The 19,098-nt window shown below is 36.3% G+C and overlaps 1 protein-coding gene across 2 annotated transcripts; it reads left to right on the top strand.

Annotated features, from left to right (window-relative positions):
* Positions 1 to 5,057: 5,057 nt before the first annotated feature.
* Positions 5,058 to 18,315, top strand: eno1a (enolase 1a, (alpha)). 2 transcript variants are annotated; one of them, XM_052090943.1, is made up of 12 exons: positions 5,058 to 5,213; positions 7,340 to 7,434; positions 10,182 to 10,277; positions 11,380 to 11,438; positions 11,847 to 11,916; positions 12,071 to 12,204; positions 12,650 to 12,872; positions 13,858 to 14,055; positions 14,710 to 14,911; positions 15,065 to 15,173; positions 15,319 to 15,377; positions 17,582 to 18,315. In XM_052090943.1, the coding sequence occupies exons 2-12, from the start codon at positions 7,350 to 7,352 to the stop codon at positions 17,643 to 17,645; spliced, it is 1,299 nt and encodes a 432-aa protein (XP_051946903.1). In that variant the 5' UTR covers positions 5,058 to 5,213; positions 7,340 to 7,349; the 3' UTR covers positions 17,646 to 18,315. The 2 variants fall into 2 exon arrangements, with proteins under 2 accessions (XP_051946903.1, XP_051946904.1); XM_052090944.1 differs by lacking the exon at positions 11,380 to 11,438 and adding an exon at positions 11,073 to 11,131.
* The last annotated feature ends 783 nt before the right edge of the window (positions 18,316 to 19,098 follow it).

Below are 19,098 nucleotides of genomic sequence, written 5' to 3'. Positions count from 1 at the left end.
AACAGAAATGGAATAATGTGTCCCTGAACAAAGGGCAGGTCAAAATCAAAAGTAACAGTCAGTATCTGGTGTGGCCAACAGCTGCATTAAGAACTGCAGTGCATCTCCTCATGGACTGCACCAGATTTGCCAGTTCCCACTCTTCCACCAAGGCGCTTGCAAATTCCCGGACATTGCTGGTGGGAATGGCCCTTGCCCTCACCCTCCGATCCAACAGGTCCCAGACGTGCTCAGTGGGATTGAGATCTGGGCTCTTTGCTGTTGCCGTCCTGTACCTGTCCCACAGGTGTGATATTCGGATGGTCCTGTGCAGGTGTTGTTACACATGGTCTACCACTGCGAGAACGATCAGCTGTCCTTCCTGTAGTGCTGTGTTAGGTGTCTCACGGTACTGACATTGCAATGTATTGCCCTGGCCACATCTGCAGTCCTCATGCCTCCATGCAGCATACCCAAGGCACGTTCATGCAGATGAGCAGGGACCCTGGGCATCTTTCTTTTGGTGTTTTTCAGAGTCAGTAGAAAGGTCTTTTAGTGTCCTAAGTTATTTTAACTGTGGCCATAATTGCCTAATGTCTGTAAGCTGTTAGTGTCTTGACGACCGTTACACAGGTACATGTTCATTAATTGTTTATGATTCATTGAAAAAGCATGGAAAACATTGTATAAACACTTTACAATAAAGATCTGTAAAGTTATTTGGATTTTTACAAAATTATCTTTAAAATAGAGTGTCCTGAAAAAGGGCCAATTCTATTTTTGCTGAGTTTCTATATATATATATATATATATATATATATATATATATATATGTGTGTGTGTGTGTGTGTGTGTGTGTGTGTGTGTGTGTGTGTGTGTGTGTGTGTGTGTGTGTGTGTGTATATTCAAATTTTACTCTTAATTGGAAAAATATTTTTTTTAAATGGCCACATGACTCTCTATGTTACCACACATTAATTAAATTTATAAATACAGCTATAATAATAACAATAGGCAGATAAAAGCTGTTACAGGAAATAATTACATGTAAATAACATGTTGTTGGTCTGTATCACACTGTAATTAATTAATTACACAGTATCAAGGAAACTGTTGTGTGTAGTGTGAATCTTGCATTTTATCAGGCAAGCTTATTGCATGATTGTTAAATTGAATATGATCCTAACACTTCACAATGACAAGTGCAGGGCTGCTTTATATTGTCCAGAGAAAATAAAACTGTTAGCATGGTACTGCTTGCAAACAGAATCACTCAAACTTGTTTTATCAAGATGCCGTCTAAATCAAACACATGAAGTCATTTGTCCTGCTTGGCTAAATGATGCATAAAGTTGTTTTACTTCTGAGTAAAGATAATTAACTGCCCTAGACACTACTAACAGTTGTGTGATAGCTGTCAAGACATGTTTTGACAAGTTGTTCCAGGGACGCGCAAATTTATAAAGAAGAGAAACTGGGGAGCAGCAAAAGAGAGCAATGAAAAAAGCAAAAGTGAAAAACACTACATATGCTATACAGGATACAAGTGCCTTGAAAAGCTATTATAAAGCTTACAATTAAGTTGAGTTCTTATTATTAAGAGTTTTATTTAAAGTAACTAATCATTATGTTAATTTTAATGTGAACTGTTTTATAATAAATAAAACTGAATTATGCTTATGTGTTTTTCTCTGTGTTGCAGAAGCTGTACAGTTTAAACATATCGAATAATTTCCTCAACCAGACCACATTTGTCTCAAAATTAGAAAACCAGACTATGAATTATTACAGTAATCTTAAAATAAAAACCTCACAGTTTGGATCATTTTTCAGGTTTTGAATCTGAAAGACAACTGTGCATTTATGCAATACAAATATAATGGGAAAAATGTTGAGGATTGGAAAAGAGTACACATAAAATATCCAAGTGTTGGGATATCCCAGCACTGTTGGTTTAATATTTGGATGTGATGTCTACATCAAACAAACAAGGCTCTGCCTAAAGGAGGTCATCTGTGTAAAGGAGACTGGTGAAAAACCCAGTCAACTATTACTTTGAAGGTTCTACAAAGTTCAGTAGATGATAATAAATTAAAGATGCCCCAGAAAACCGTGTCAAGAGCTCTGCATAGCACAGTCCATTACTCTAAAGAACTATTCTTTGTGATAACAAGAAAAAGATGTGATTAGAGAAGACCAAGATATATCTTTTTAGTCTAAATTAAACAAATAGGACAGTTGTTCAAGAGAGCCTGCAATACAGAAGTTTCAGTCAACTAAAAAAAAACAACAACAACAACAACTGAAACTCTTAGCTATTAAATTATATTAAAAACACAAAGTTGTGTGGACATTGAAATGGCTGAACACCAACAAGGTCCTTAATCAGACTTTAATCAGACATTGTGCCTTTCTGCATATTTCCTTTGTGAATTTGCTTCTGATCTAACTGTTACTGAAACTAATTGACAGTCTGTGTTATTTTGTTATATATATTATTATTATTATATATATTTTTTGTACCATTTGTGGAACAATTTTCAGTGTGCTCAAAGATTATAGCAGCAAGGGAACATTAACAATACACAAAGAATGTTATACTGGACATAAGACATCAAACCTGTTGGTTCATAAATTAAAATGACAAAAATGCTGCACTCATCCGAATCTATAAATCTACACAGTACAGATAAATAAGGGTACACAGCACAGATAAAGGTACACAGTACTGATAAAATTGTGGAAGAATGTAGTGTACCTCTGAAGAACATTCAAGACTAAAAAAAGAAAACATTTTGCTGTTACAGATTAATACCTAAAGTGCACATTTTAACTGTCCTAAGTGCAAATTTTGTCAGTTTGTACTGGTCCCCCCTTGAGGGAGAACTTAGAAAATAGTTAATTTTGGAGCATACATTATTAAGAAAACATATTTTGTCTTCAGTAGGCTTACCTACTTTGAAATAATAATGATAATAAAAAATACCGATCGATATCGATACCAGAATTGGTTTTACCATTTAATCGGTGTCGATAGTTGCTTTTTGGAACTATCGGTTATCGGTACAAATTTATGTCGAAGGTTTTTTCATCCTTTCAAAATAAGAGTGCCTGTTGTGTTTTGTTAGCTTTTCTGTTATTATTGGGATTTTGGTTGAAAAAAAAACTAACTTTGCCCACTACATTTTTATATTCTATAAATCGATTTTAAAAACTATGGTTCGTTAAATTATTTTACTGCCTTTCCCACCACCTTAGTCATCCACTATCGGGCGACCTCTAATATATACATATATACGTAAACTGTATAAACACTCACTGAACACTTTATTAGGAACACCATTATCCTAATAAAGTGCCCGTCATGGTCTTCTGCTGTTGAAGCCCATCTGCCTGTGTGATGTTTGACGTGTTGTGCATTCTGAGATGCTCTTCTTGCTCACTACAAATGTACAGAGTGGTTATCTGAGTTACTGTAGCTTTTCTGTCAGCTCGAACCAGTCTGACCATTCTCCGTTCACCTCTCTCATCAACAAGGAATTTTAATGCATTTGAATGCGCTGCCTCTCTGTTGTTAAGGAAAATTTGGTTTAAAAAAAAAATTGGCCTATCCATTTTTATTGAGGCCCACACTAAAGTAATTTCCTGGCTATGCCCTTGCTGAGATCACATTTTCCCTATTCTGATGGTTGAAGTGAACATTAAATGAAGCTCCTGACCCATATCTTCAGGATTGTATGCACTGCACTGCTGCCACATGATTGGCTGATTAGATAATCGCACGAATAAGTAGGTGTACTGGTGTTCCTAATAAAGTGATCCGTGAGTGTATCAAATTTATATATATATATATATATATATATATATATATATATATATATATATATATATATATATATATATATATATATTAGACAATTGGACAATAAGACAATTGGTTAAGGGTCTGAATACTTTTGTCAATGTCTTGTCAATCAAAATATATTGCCATCGATCAAGACTCGCCAATGTCCAATATTCCTTGAGATAACCAAAATCTCACCATATCTCTAAAATGTAACATTTTCTGTATACAATTCAAATAAACATGAGTCTTTCACATATAGTATTATAATGATGTAGTTGATAATCAGGACAATTTATGCAAAGTCTACCAATTACACTGCAGGTCTGAGGACTTGTTGAAGTAAAATCGTTATAATGCAGGTCTATGAGCAGCCAGAAGATGGCGCAACAGTAATCTTGCTCAAGGTCATTCACTGATAGATACAGCCATTGTCGAGGCTTGAAATCGCACAGCATCACTTGGTCCATGGAGCGATTTTGAGATGAGGATATGATATTGAGAAGTATGTATTCTATAAGATATCCGAGTGTCAATGGTAAATTAAATGTATTTCCCACTGTGCCCATCCTTATAGATGGTGGGATACAAAGTATTCATCTAAATTACACATTTAAAAAAATAGTTTTTAGTGACAAAGGTGAATGCATTAACTTGGAAGGAAGAAACAATCACGAATCAATTATTATTTAAATTATAAAAACATTTTAAAAATACTAGCTAGTTTAGTTTAAGCATGTGTACTGCCTTTATAATTGATAGTTGTAGAATAGTCATCAATTCACCAGCACCATCATTATTATAAATAATCATCATAAAGAATTTACATTTAATATATAATTTAAAACTACTGTGTAAATGGAAGGAACCACATTTCACAAATAATTATGTAAACCACGTGTTCAAAAAAATAAAAAGATTCCGTTATTGATGTGAAAGCTCACTATGACGCATCACTGGTAGTAGGTGATACTCAGCACGTACACCACACTGCACCAGTCTCTACCATAAAAAAATACCATAAAACATGAACCTACTGAGTCCATCACGACTTCAACACGACATCTACTATTACATTACACAATAAGTGCGAATTCATTTATTATATAGACTTGAGATCATATAAATAAAAACCTTTAATGAATGAATTACAATTTCCGCATCCTTGTCGAAGGCGGGGCCGTGCTGGTTGAAAACGTGCGCTTTCCTTATGCCATCTCATTAGTGTGCCGCGTGAGGCACGTCTGACCAATCACAGCTCGAGAATCGCTCTCGCGCTGACCGCTTCCTCATGCCCCACATTTAACAGTGCGCAAGAGCCCCTTCTGCCTTCTCTGCTCTGCACCACGGTCAAGATTCGACTATCATTGCACTGGCTTGGTCTGATAAGGTAAGGTCAATACAGGCCATTTGCATTTTAACAGCGTTAACATTTTAATAATGGCAAACATTCATATGAAACCCCTGAAAATAAGAGTTGTCGCATGTATGTAATGTACAAAGTCAGCTGTCGTGATGTTCGACAGTGTTGTGCAATACTCAAGGTGATGCTGTCGCCTTAATCTTATTTAGTTAATAGCTACTATCTATCACACTGCAACGTCTATATCGCTGTATGTCATGGTGATGTGAGTTTTCTTTTTTAAGAAGGCAGACAGCTGTCTTCGGTGACCTAAAAGGGTGTCATGTTACGTGATTGAGAGCACATTCATTTATAAGCGCATAAGCATGTTTAGGATAGAAACTGTTATCCATTCAGTTTTTCTACATGTGATTTTATTTGCTAAGATAGTCTGGTTTGACACCGGATATTGTGCAGGCCTGTAACAAGAGGCTGTATGTTTTCACTAAAATGCGCTTTGAACCTTATTATTCTGTTATCGCGACATCAATTGTATGGTCATTATAAAAATTCATTGGTATGCATTCGACGTTACAATAATGAATTTTTTGTGTTTATATTTTGCATTATTACTGGGGAGGGTGTTTGTTACTGTCTGTCTCAGTTAACCCAGCCAACTATTTAGTGGTCAGTGGGAAGTTTCCAGAGACATTTAAGGCTACAGGATTTTCCATTGGTCCAAATGAATTGGATGTGTGTTTTTTAAATGTTTTTTTTTAAGCACACCATTTCCAATGCTGTGGAAATGGTCTCTACATAGTCACTAATTGAAAATATGGGCTTTTAAGATTGTTTTGATGTTTGTTGCATTCTGTCTACACAAGAAAAAGAGAAATCCTTTGTCTGATTGTACAACATTTAGTGAAAAGTTTTATTTTAAAGTGTCAGCAAATTTATGCATTTGATTTGATGGTGCACAATGACCAGTATGAATTAGGACCCGGATGAATATGAATCTCAGTGCATATTTCCAAATGTCCAACTACATTTTAGGTGAACAGGTGCTGACAGTTGAAAAGCTCAGCCTTTCTTGGCTGGAGAGAGAGAGAAATAGTCATCAGCTAGTCATAAAACCAATTCGTTTTCTCAACTCTCAGTGTGCATTGCTGTTTTTAACTGTTAAAAAGGGGATGGATTACTCCGTTTGAACTGTTCTTGTGACTACTTAAACTGAAACTCTAAATGATAAAAAGAAAGGATGATGATGTAACATGGGAAAAGAGTGTGGTACCTTTCTCATCTTTGACTCAGAGTGGAGTAGTTGCATCATTTCCTTGTGGAGAAATCACCATAAGGCCTTCCATTTAAAAAAAATAAAATATATATGGCCTTGATTTTTCTATGAACGTGACTCAGGCATAATTAGCTGGTTTTTGAATTAATACAAAAAAAACAAGCCTTACTAAAGTTGCACTTTAACCAACTTGGACCAACCTATTAACCTGTCATGAATAAAGCATTGACCATATTTGCATGCACTTAAGAAAACGTGTTATTCCAGGGTTTTTGCAGAAAGCTGCGTCCTGAAAGAGAATGTGATCTCTTTATGGAGATCCATACGCATATGGTTTTAACGCATCCATGTTTTTTCTGTAGAATGCAGTTTATGTGGTCATGTAAACTCAAAAGCAGCGTTCTTACATGTTTTTAATACTGCTCATGTGTGTAAACAGACCGGATAACAACCATCATAGGATGGAGCCTAACAACAAGTCAACACAGCAGATAGAATTCAACATTTCTGGGAGTACAGTGGGGAAAGCACATACACTTTAAACTATAACCATTTATGCACACCAATGTAACATATCGACTGTCCCTCATGTTCTCGTATTTGCCAGTACAATGGGGAAAATCCCGAAGTTTTACTTAAGAAGTAAAACCCACAATTGCAGCGCAGTTCCAAGTTTAGGAAACAAACAGCAAAAACTCTAATAATAGTAAGAAACAATAATTGCAAAGTCTTCCTCGAATGCCATGTTTGATGTTTATACACGCGTCAAGGTGAATTACGTCGCTGTGGAGAAAGCAATTCCATATTCATATATTGTTGTGTAGTGGTTTTCAAACCTCTGTCAGCTCATCATGTTCTTTTTTTGTTCTTTTCTATTCAGAAACTGCAACATGTCCATCCTGAAGATCCATGCTCGTGAGATTTTTGACTCCCGTGGAAACCCCACTGTGGAGGTTGACCTGTACACCAAGAAAGGTTGCCTATATAATGCTTAAAACAGTGTCAAATGTATTTGAAGATTTGACTTGCTTGATTTGGATTGTTATTCATTATATTATTAAATTAAACTAATATTAAGAATCTCATAAAACAATCATGTTGCATTTACATGAAAAGTTTTTTATTTTTCAACATCAAAATTTCAGGTTAAAAATTACATACGGTAAACACAAGGGAAAATGTATGTCTTAGGGCCTGTAACATTTATTCTGAGCTTTCACTTTTTTTAATCACCTTTTTGCCTTTTTCCTAGTTACAAGTTAGACAAGTATAATGTATAATAATTGTTGAAGAATTTGATATATTATATTTGAAGTTTAAGTTGGTTTTAGATTAATTCCTACATGTCACTCCACAGGACACGGTTGATAATAGGTCTGGGTATTGATACAGATTTCCCGATTCACAAGCTCTCGATTCGTAGGGGTAAATTTCTGTTACAATTTCCATTTTGCTTACGTATAAAATACATTCTCTCTCAGTTAATGCCCTTAATTATAAAGGAATGTTCTAGGGAACCCTTTTAGGATCCATTTCAAAATATTAATTTTATAAATTATATTTTATCTTTAGATTTTCATTAAATTGTTGACATTTTAGCATTTGAAAAAAGGTTATTCTATTCCATCCATTAATGTCTTAAAATTGCCTATATTCTGTTGCATATATATTTTTGTCAAATTTGTATAGCTTACTTGAATAATTTGTACTCTTTATAAGTATTTACATTGATATGTAGAACACATGCTTAATCGGTACTGTCTCTTTAAGACAAGTGGCATCGGCCTGTAAGTGCATATACTGAGAGAAGACTTGCAGGGTTTCTTTAGCGCATCTATGCTATGTGTGATTAGAATTAAATGTTAGCTTTTGTTGTTGTTTTTCATCAACAACTGACTGTAATAAACTTAAAGGATATTAAAAGAGACATTATTCAATAACAAATGGATCCCTGCCCTAGTTGACAATGCTTGAAGTTTCAGTACACTTCCCCATATTGTGCTGACCATACTTTACAGGAAGTTTAATCCATTCATCCATTTTGTAAAATGTGACCATCTGATAGCAAATGTGAAAATGCCACCATTTATAAAGCAATGTCCAGGACGACTGTCTCTTTAAATGCTGTGCAGAAAAGGCCATTACAGGATCGAGATCAATACAAAGTGACAGCAATTGACATTGTATATGGTGTTATTGGGGCGTACAGCCTGAATGCTGTGGCAGTTTCACATGGCTGAGCTTTTGAGCTCCTCTCTGCCTATTCAGGTCCTCGTGTTGGTGTCCAATAGCTCAGAGTCGACGTATCAGGTGGTAGGTGGTTATAAATAGCCTTTGTAATGTACACCACTTTGATTGCATTGCTACAGTACGGTGATTTGCAGAGGAACATAGAAAGTAACTATATGGATGGTACATAAATAGACCTTTTTGCCTCTCTGCCTCATAATAACGGTTGATGCTGATTAATGCTGATTCACAACCATGTCCATACATGAATCTTCATTTCACAGTCTACCATAGAGGAAACAAGTTGGTATCCTTGATTTTAGAACCTCTTTGTGTTTCCCTACACGCTAGTCTAATACAAGGCAGTAGTTGGGCCTTTAAAACACATCCAGAATTTTAATTAAGTTCAGTGAATGTCCTTTTTGAAAGATTGGGGATTTCAACAGAACAAGTATGTATAAAGTCTCTGCTGCCAAAATGTACTAAACAGAGGGAGGGAGCAGGCATGCTATTCCAGGTTAGTGGGTACTTGGCCCTCTTTTAAATGAAAGATGAAGGTTGTATTTTATAGTGACAAATGTGTAGCGTCTGCTGACATTCCTGTGCTATTCCCCTCGGCCTCAGGCTGAAAGCATATAAACAAGTGAAGACAAGTCACCCAGATCTAATGTGTCTGTGTTTATTTGAGTGCAGATTAAAGGATGTGTTCAATAGTATGGGGCGGGGCTGGAATAAAACATCACAAAGTGTAGCTCAGTGTTGCATTAATGGCCCATAATTATTGGACTGGCAAAGATCTTGATATGATAATGACTGGATCAGTGTATTAATACAAAATATTATACAAAGATCATCTATAGAATATTTTCACAGATTTTACTAGTGATTGTAGAAACCACTATAAGGTTGGATACTCTGCCATTGCTGATTTGTATTAAAATAGTGAAGAAATAACTGCTTGGTGGAAATTATTTGTTAGGTACAGAGCTACAGACTGAAGTCATTTTTGATTTGTCTTTGGTTAAGCTTTAAATCCGTTTTTATCTGCACGCTCTGGCATGGATATTTACTGAATTATATTCACTCAGGCGAGCTGATTGAATATGCATGTGTACACTTGCCACACTAGGAGTTGAAATGTGCCATCATGTAATGCACATGTGCCGACCACCTTATAGGAGCTGTCCCTTTCTCTCAGCCTGTCACTTAACAACAGAAACTTCAGTCACTTTGTTTTGCACTTTGCAATAAACATGGCGTTAGCCTACACTGTGCCGAGATTGTGGGCATTATGATTCTGTTGTGTAATCTCTATTGTGCCATTTCTTATATGATAGACCAGCTACAGTATGATATCAATATTTGTAGTAGGGAATTCTGGGATGTGCTTAATTTTGAGCAAAACCAGCAGGGTTTTTTATTACTATTATTATTATTAATATTGTATGTATCAGGAAACTTGTGAATAGTTATAAATTTTTATTGTTCTACAGGTCTCTTCAGAGCTGCTGTGCCCAGTGGTGCTTCTACTGGTATTTATGAAGCCCTTGAACTCCGCGACAATGACAAGACACGTTTTCTGGGCAAAGGTTTGTATTTAAAATATTCAGGTTTTATATTTAGTATTTCTATGTGAAACTATCCCTTTATTATATTGTTTATCAGTATTGTTTGTTTTCTTTTTTTATGCTCTTGTATAGCAACCCTAATTATATGAATACTGTTAGTTTGTATAGTTAGTTTTTCAATGTGAAATCTATACTGCATTCTATAGCTATTTTTTGTATATTTTCTTTATTTCTACATTTTTATTTTTAATTACCTTGAGTATATGAAAGATGCTATATAAATCAAGCTCAATTTTGAGATGAAATAAATGAAAATCCAAAAAAAGGTCTAATTCAAATGTATATGTGCAAACCAGCTTTGAAATTATGCTTGATTTGTAATATCTTTATGAAAAATGTACATATGTACCAGAGCATGTGAGCAGAACATAGTGAGGAGCAATCAGAATTTAACTGGATTGAAGAGTGCTTTTCACATGACTGCGATCATCTCCATCTGGCCATCAGAATGGTGCCAAAAACAAAAAAACGTAAAATGAGCGGCAGTTCTGCCAGAAACGGAAATGCCTCTGTTGATGAGAGAGGTCAATGGAGAAAGATGAGACTGGTTTGAGCCGACAGAAAGGCTACGGTTACTCAGATAACCACTCTGTACAATTGTAGTGAGCAAAATAGCATAAAATCTGAATTTTTCACAAAATCAGAATACACTGTAAAAAAAAAAAAAAGATTTTCAATACCTTTCCTCCAACGCTATTGTTTTCTTCCTTTCTTCTTTTGTTTGTTCTGACTCAAGCATTTTTTCTCCTCTGTCAGGGGTGAAAAGAGCTGTTAAATATGTAAATGAGTTCTTGGCCCCTGCTTTGTGTAATCAGGTAAAATAGTGTGTTTATTAACTGAAGTGAGGAACTTAACCCTTTTGATATAGCACAGAAGCATGAGCCTTGAGGGTTTGCTTTAAAGACTAACCATGGCAGGTATTTATAGATGATCACAGATGTTCTCTTGGGCTGCTCATTGATAATACAGCACTTACCTGCTCTGTGATCATCTAGTTATATCTGCTCTGCATGTTCTTCCTCTACTTGGCCTGGGTCAGTGATGATCTGCTTGTTCCCTGCAGGTGTCTCAAAAGCTGTTGAGCATATCAATAAAACAATTGCACCTGCTTTGGTTAGCCAGGTAGGAATACTTGTTCTATTACTAACATGATAATGTGTGGTGTTATTGAGCTCTTGTCATCAGTAATGTGCAAGAAAAATATTTTAAGATACGTTTCTTAGTTTGATTAAGAGAATCAGATCAGTTTGGGAGCATTAATTACAGTGGTAAGTTATATTGAAGAAAATTATTTAATATCTTGCTGTGATTTGATTAATACTATAAATTGACTAACGTTTGAGGAGAAACAAACATTAGCGTTTCGTTATTTTAAATACGGGTATTGTAATAAATGCCTCCCTCTAATCTCACAGTGCTGTGATTGCAGTTACGTTGCATTTGTTTTATGCCAAATGAAATTTATTTTTATGTCATCCTACCTGAAAAAGATTTATTATTTTCAGTAATAAATCTCATGTGTTTAAACAGAGTGTGTCAGTCTTGGAGCAGGAGAAGATCGATAACCTGATGCTTGATATGGATGGCACAGACAACAAGTGTAAGCATATTAATGTGATACATAGTTTAATTTTAGTTACAATTCATTAAGGTGCCATAACAGAAAAAAAACATTTATCACAGTTTCATTGACTGTATTGACTTGAGTAAAATGTATCCATTATTTTAATGAATGTGCTTCTTGGAATCCACAGCAAAGTTTGGTGCTAATGCCATTCTGGGTGTTTCCCTGGCTGTGTGCAAGGCTGGTGCTGCAGAGAAGGGTGTCCCTCTCTATCGCCACATCGCAGACCTCGCTGGCAACCCAGAAGTCATCCTCCCAGTCCCTGTATGTTCTCTTTCCTTTTTTAAAGTGCTCAAAATATAACAGTTTAAAACAAATTCTACTGTACATTATACTGTATATCAGTTGTAACTAGCATGTAAAATTCTAGATTGCTTTAGCGTGAATACTGATTTAAAAAAAGATGAATTATATTGACCGGCATTGGTATAAGCAGGCCCACATGGAAACTGCATGCACACAACTGCGCATCAAAAACGTCAGATTTCCGCAGAATTGTAATGGCCAACATTCATAAAGTTCCAATCAGCACAGTAAATGTGGAAAAATGTCAGAAGATTCCATTTGGTCCTGCATAACATAAAATAAATATCAGCTATATATATATATATATATATATATATTACATCCCTGTTTGTTCTGTTTGGATTAAATGTTCCATACGCCATAAAAAAAGACGTATTGAAGGATGCAAACTCTGTTTTTAAAGGCATTCAATGTTATCAATGGTGGTTCCCATGCTGGCAACAAGTTGGCCATGCAGGAGTTCATGATCCTGCCTGTTGGTGCCAGCAGCTTCAAAGAGGCCATGCGCATTGGTGCTGAGGTCTATCACAACCTGAAGAATGTGATCAAGGAGAAATATGGCAAAGATGCCACTAATGTGGGCGATGAAGGTGGCTTTGCCCCTAACATCCTTGAGAACAAAGAAGGTGAGAGAGCTGGGAGATTCTTGATAACTGGAACAAGGAATGTAGACTCTTGATCTAGAATACCTTTGTGTTTGATGCATTTAAGAATATAAATACAACAGTTCTATGAATTGATATAAAAGCTTCCGTACTTCCACATAAATCTTATTAAATATTAGCACTACCATATAAAAAGTAACTTTAAACACCATTGGGAATTACTGGTAAATTGTCTGTTTTTTTTAGAGAGATGACATACAGTTATAAACAATTCCACCTTTTACATCCCAGTAAGCAATCAACCATAGGTAAATATAGATAACACTTCGAATGAATGCGATTACTGCCATAGTACCCTTATCTTGATTCTAGACTGATTATAAAGATTAGCCAGTTTACAAACATGACCATTTGAAGAACAAAATCTGTGAATAATTGCCTAAAATAACTATATAAGCATGAAATCAGACCCAAGAGTCTTTATCCCTTGTTCATTACTTCAAATGAATAATTTTTTTCTTAAACAACTGATGCTTTTCACATGAAGTTCTGGTACATTGGTATAAACTGAATTAATTGTGAGCTGTTTCTGTTAGTTCTACAGCTGTGACCCACTCCATAGGGAATTCTGGGAATGTTCAAAGCCTCTGAGCTGCCTACGACTCTGTCACGCTGTCCTAACATCCGCTAATTTAATTTAACAACAATTTATAGTTCCTCAAGTCTAATTGCATCACTTGTTCTGTAGACATCTAAATATTTATCCTCTTCTTTACCCTTATTTGTTATTTCAGTGTTAATTTGTCTGCAAAACATTGACTTTTATCCATAAATTGCTCGATATTACAAGCATATGAATAACATCATGAGAAATTTCCTCAAGATGCATTTAAGTCTAAATAAAGAAGGAATAAATTCCTTCGCCTGCCATTTTGCTGTCACTAATATAAGCCATTGAAATATTCATGATTTGTTATGAATACTTATAACTATATTTCTTTTTCAGCTCTTGAGCTGCTGAAGAATGCCATTAGCAAGGCTGGCTACACCGACAAGATTGTGATCGGCATGGATGTGGCTGCCTCTGAGTTTTACAAGGGTGGCAAATATGACCTGGACTTCAAGTCACCCGATGACCCTAGCCGTTATATCACCCCTGACCAGCTGGCTGACCTCTACAGGAGCTTTGTCAAGGATTACCCTGGTCAGTTTCCCTCAGTGAACTTTTGTGGTATTATGCGCATGTCATATATATTGATCCTCAGCTGTCCAGTGAAAACATCCTGTGTGACAGCATCAAAGTAGACAATAAGAACCATTATGTGTTCCTACATATGTCAAGCTTAATGTTAAATGTGATATGTTGTATTTTGATCAGTAGATGTTTAATCTCATTCTATGTTTAAAGCCAAAATATTAGTTTTTTGTTTTAATATACAGTATATAGCAGCTCAGTGATCTAAAGAAGCATTTCTGAGTAGTAGTTATCTCAATGTGTTTGCACGAAAACACATTTTTCCTGCTTGTGAATTTGGGATCTTTATATCTCCTAAAGCAGTCATGGATCTTTTAACAGATCCAGCAGTGAATGATATAGAGCCTCATAGACCCCCTGTTGTAGCATGCAGATCTTAGCAAGGTTTAGCTGTTTCCTAGATACTTGAAGGACACTATACTTATATATATATATATATATATATATATATATATATATATATATATATATATATATATATATACATATACATACATTGATGCATTTATTATTGTGTATTTATCAAAGTCTTGCAGGAACACCAGTTTAGCTGATCTCACATAAACTCCAACCAAAATTAGCAAAGCTTCTTTTGTTTCTCAGTGGTCTCCATTGAGGATCCATTTGACCAGGATGACTGGGAGGCCTGGACCAACTTCACTGCCAGTACTAAAATCCAGGTGGTGGGCGATGACCTTACAGTAACCAACCCCAAGCGCATCGCTAAAGCCGTGTCTGATAAGGCCTGCAACTGCCTGCTGCTCAAGGTCAACCAGATTGGATCTGTCACAGAGTCCCTGCAGGCGTAAGTATTTCTAAAGGAAATATGAACCATTCTTGTACATAATATCATGTGTATTTGGAAAATGTATGTATTTTAATTAGGGGAAAACAAAAGGTTATGAATGTAATGAGGTATTCTTTTTTCTATTTCATTCAATTTAATTTAATTGTTTAGCTGTAAGATGGCCCAGTCCAACGGCTGGGGTGTCATGGTCAGCCACCGCTCTGGAGAGACAGAGGACACCTTCATTGCTGACCTCGTGGTCGGACTTTGCACTGGCCAGGTAAAAGCTTTTCCTATTAAAGTCTTGCCTATTAAAAAATATGTTTTGCTGTTTGTTTTGTGAATTTTTTTTATTTGTATAAATGTATATGATCACAAAGAATGTTTTGTTTGTTTTTCTTGTTTGTTTGTTTGTTTGTTTTTAGATCAAGACTGGTGCTCCTTGTCGATCTGAGCGCCTGGCCAAGTACAATCAGCTGCTGAGGTGAGCTGACCTTTACCTGAATGTATACCTTCAATATAGTCTTCGTTTTGCTATAACATACTTATTAATCTTAAATGGATAGTTCACCAAAAATACAAATTCTCTCATCATTTACTCATCCTCATGCCATCCCAGATGTGTATGACTTTCTTCTAGCAGAACACAAACGAAGATGTTTAGAAGAATATCTCAGCTCTGTTGGTGCTCACAATGCAAGTGAATAGTGGCCAGAACTTTGAAGGTCCTATAAAAACACATAAAGGCTTTATGTGATTTTTAGAGCTTAAAAGGCCTGTTCACTATTCACTTGCATCATATGGACCTACAGAGCTGAGATATTTTTCTAAAAATCTTTATGTTCATCAGAAGAAAGAAAGTCATACATACAGTGAGGAAAATAAGTATTTGAACACCCTGCTATTTTGCAAGTTCTCCCACTTGGAAATCATGGAGGGGTCTGAAATTGTCATCGTAGGTGCATGTCCACTGTGAGAGACATAATCTAAAAAAAATAATCCAGAAATCACAATGTATGATTTTTTTAACTATTTATTTGTATGATACAGCTGCAAATAAGTATTTGAACACCTGTCTATCAGCTAGAATTCTGACCCTCAAAGACCTGTTAGTCTGCCTTTAAAATGTCCACCTCCACTCCATTTATTATCCTAAATTAGATGCACCTGTTTGAGGTTGTTAGCTGCATAAAGACACCTGTCCACCCCATACAATCAGTAAGAATCCAACTACTAACATGGCCAAGACCAAAGAGCTGTCCAAAGACACTAGAGACAAAATTGTACACCTCCACAAGGCTGGAAAGGGCTACAGGAAATTGCCAAGCAGCTTGGTGAAAAAAGGTCCACTGTTGGAGCAATCATTAGAAAATGGAAGAAGCTAAACATGACTGTCAATCTCCCTCGGACTGGGGCTCCATGCAAGATCTCACCTCGTGGGGTCTCAATGATCCTAAGAAAGGTGAGAAATCAGCCCAGAACTACACGGGAGGAGCTGGTCAATGACCTGAAAAGAGCTGGGACCACCGTTTCCAAGGTTACTGTTGGTAATACACTAAGACGTCATGGTTTGAAATCATGCATGGCACGGAAGGTTCCCCTGCTTAAACCAGCACATGTCAAGGCCCGTCTTAAGTTAGCCAATGACCATTTGGATGATCCAGAGGAGTCATGGGAGAAAGTCATGTGGTCAGATGAGACCAAAATAGAACTTTTTGGTCATAATTCCACTAACCGTGTTTGGAGGAAGAAGAATGATGAGTACCATCCCAAGAACACCATCCCTACTGTGAAGCATGGGGGTGGTAGCATCATGCTTTGGGGGTGTTTTTCTGCACATGGGACAGGGCTGACTGCACTGTATTAAGGAGAGGATGACCGGGGCCATGTATTGCGAGATTTTGGGGAACAACCTCCTTCCCTCAGTTAGAGCATTGAAGATGGGTCGAGGCTGGGTCTTCCAACATGACAATGACCCGAAGCACACAGCCAGGATAACCAAGGAGTGGCTCTGTAAGAAGCATATCAAGGTTCTGGCGTGGCCTAGCCAGTCTCCAGACCTAAACCCAATAGAGAATCTTTGGAGGGAGCTCAAACTCTGTGTTTCTCAGCGACAGCCCAGAAACCTGACTGATCTAGAGAAGATCTGTGTGGAGGAGTGGGCCAAAATCCCTCCTGCAGTGTGTGCAAACCTGGTGAAAAACTACAGGAAACGTTTGACCTCTGTAATTGCAAACAAAGGCTACTGTACCAAATATTAACATTGATTTTCTCAGGTGTTCAAATACTTATTTGCAGCTGTATCATACAAATAAATAGTTAAAAAATCATACATTGTGATTTCTGGATTTTTTTTTTTAGATTATGTCTCTCACAGTGGACATGCACCTACGATGACAATTTCAGACCCCTCCATGATTTCTAAGTGGGAGAACTTGCAAAATAGCAGGGTGTTCAAATACTTATTTTCCTCACTGTATCTGGGATGGCATAAAAGTGGGTAAATGATGAGAGAATTTTCATTTTTGGGTGTCTTTCCCTTTAAAGCTTTATTAGAGATGCAGAATTTTTGTTCTGCATAGTTTCTTCTTGCTGATCATTACAAACGCATTGTAATTGCAGTCTATTCTTCTTGTTAAGCTGTTGAAACCAACCCAATTTCTAAGACTTTTTGTTTGACATCTGCAGGATTGAGGAGGAGCTTGGTGACAAGGCTCGTTTCGCTGGCCAGAACTTCAGGAGGCCCATTTGAAGCAGCAGCCTTTCATTGGTCTTGTGTGTTTATTGTGCTTACTCTCCCACACATAAAGCCATGCAAAGTCAGCTCCCGTAGAATGGAGACAAGTTTGAAAAGCAGTGAATTCAAAGGTCCAGCTCGGTAGTCTATGACACGGAACACTGCTCGCCATGACAGCCCTCCCACCCCTCCCACCCCTATCTGTGATTGGTATCCAAATAGAATCAGTCTTTAATTGTGTCTCTGTGTTGTGTGAGAGATCTTTGTTTAGTGATTTTGGTGCTCCACTGAGTATTTTAGCAAAGAGCTAAGTTGTTCACTGTGCTGCAGTATCCAGCACTGAGTACATGCATTGTATTGCTTTTGAGAAGTGTTAGTTCTATATGTGTGGCATAACAATGATTAAATTATCCTTATTAAAATGGAAGGGTGTGTGTGTGTGTGAATGTTATTTTGCATATTAACTCAGATTTACATATATAATTTAATTTGCTGTCTTTTTAATTGTCTTTCTTAATTATTATGAAACTGAACCCATGAGAAAAATGCATTTACAGGATCAATTCATACAAAACAGTATAATTTGTTTACTAATTAAATCAAAAGCTATATAATAAAGTCACAGAAAACTTGGAAATATTAACAATATTAACGCTAAAACTGTAACATTTCCCAGGGCCTGAAAGTCATGAAAACTTCTATAATGAATTTGCATTTCTCTAGTTATGCTCTCTTCTACATTATCTAGTCAGCTAGATATAGAGCTTGTGTGCAGTAAAACTTATGAAGTAAAATGTCTGATTTGTCATTTTTTAAATCCGTTCTTTTTGAAAATCGATTGAGTCAGTTCACACATTGATTTAAATGATTAATTAACAAATTGCTCTGAATCAAAATTATTTTAAAATAGATTGGTTAAAAATTGTAGAAAAACATAGTAAAATTTAGCTTCGAAGCTCTTTCCATTAGTATAGAGTGTTTGGGCACTGGCATAGAATTTGGCAGTGCTACGAAGTTGGTGATTTGTCCCTCCCCAGTTATGCATCTATTCTTGTTTATTTCTTATCAATGCTTACATTTTTAAGTATGAGATATGTGACTGTGAGTCATTATCAGACAAAAAAACTGAAGTTCCCCCTCCACGTATGAGTTGGTATCGCCACAATATGTTGGGCATAGATGACGATGTCACGTGGTACCTGTTACTTTTCTCAGCACTGACCAGGATGGACTAATATAAGTCGTTTATTATTATGAGGATTTTTAAAAATGCTTTTATAGATAATGCTGATGCTAATTAATCCTTCCAATTATTTTATTTTTTATTATTCCAATATTCTTTTTATTCAATATAAATATCCAGTGTAAAATATCTCCAAAGGGGAATAAAACGTTCTGAGATTTCAATGCGGATGCATGGAGGAGCATTTTTCAGGGCGTCAGGCACCCCCTGCAGGAATAAAACTGT

The sequence above is a fragment of the Xyrauchen texanus genome, chromosome 25 (assembly GCF_025860055.1).
Source record: "Xyrauchen texanus isolate HMW12.3.18 chromosome 25, RBS_HiC_50CHRs, whole genome shotgun sequence".
Taxonomy (NCBI): Eukaryota; Metazoa; Chordata; class Actinopteri; order Cypriniformes; family Catostomidae; genus Xyrauchen; species Xyrauchen texanus.
This window is presented reverse-complemented; position numbering and strand designations above follow the sequence as displayed.

Excerpts from the sequence above, each read along its gene's own strand:
- eno1a (XM_052090943.1), top strand. The coding sequence starts at position 7,350 with ATGTCCATCCTGAAGATCCATGCTCGTGAGATTTTTGACTCCCGTGGA. Across the intron at positions 7,435-10,181 it reads TGACCTGTACACCAAGAAAG|GTCTCTTCAGAGCTGCTGTG; the intron begins GTTGCCTATATA and ends ATTGTTCTACAG. Across the intron at positions 12,873-13,857 it reads CATCCTTGAGAACAAAGAAG|CTCTTGAGCTGCTGAAGAAT; the intron begins GTGAGAGAGCTG and ends TTTCTTTTTCAG.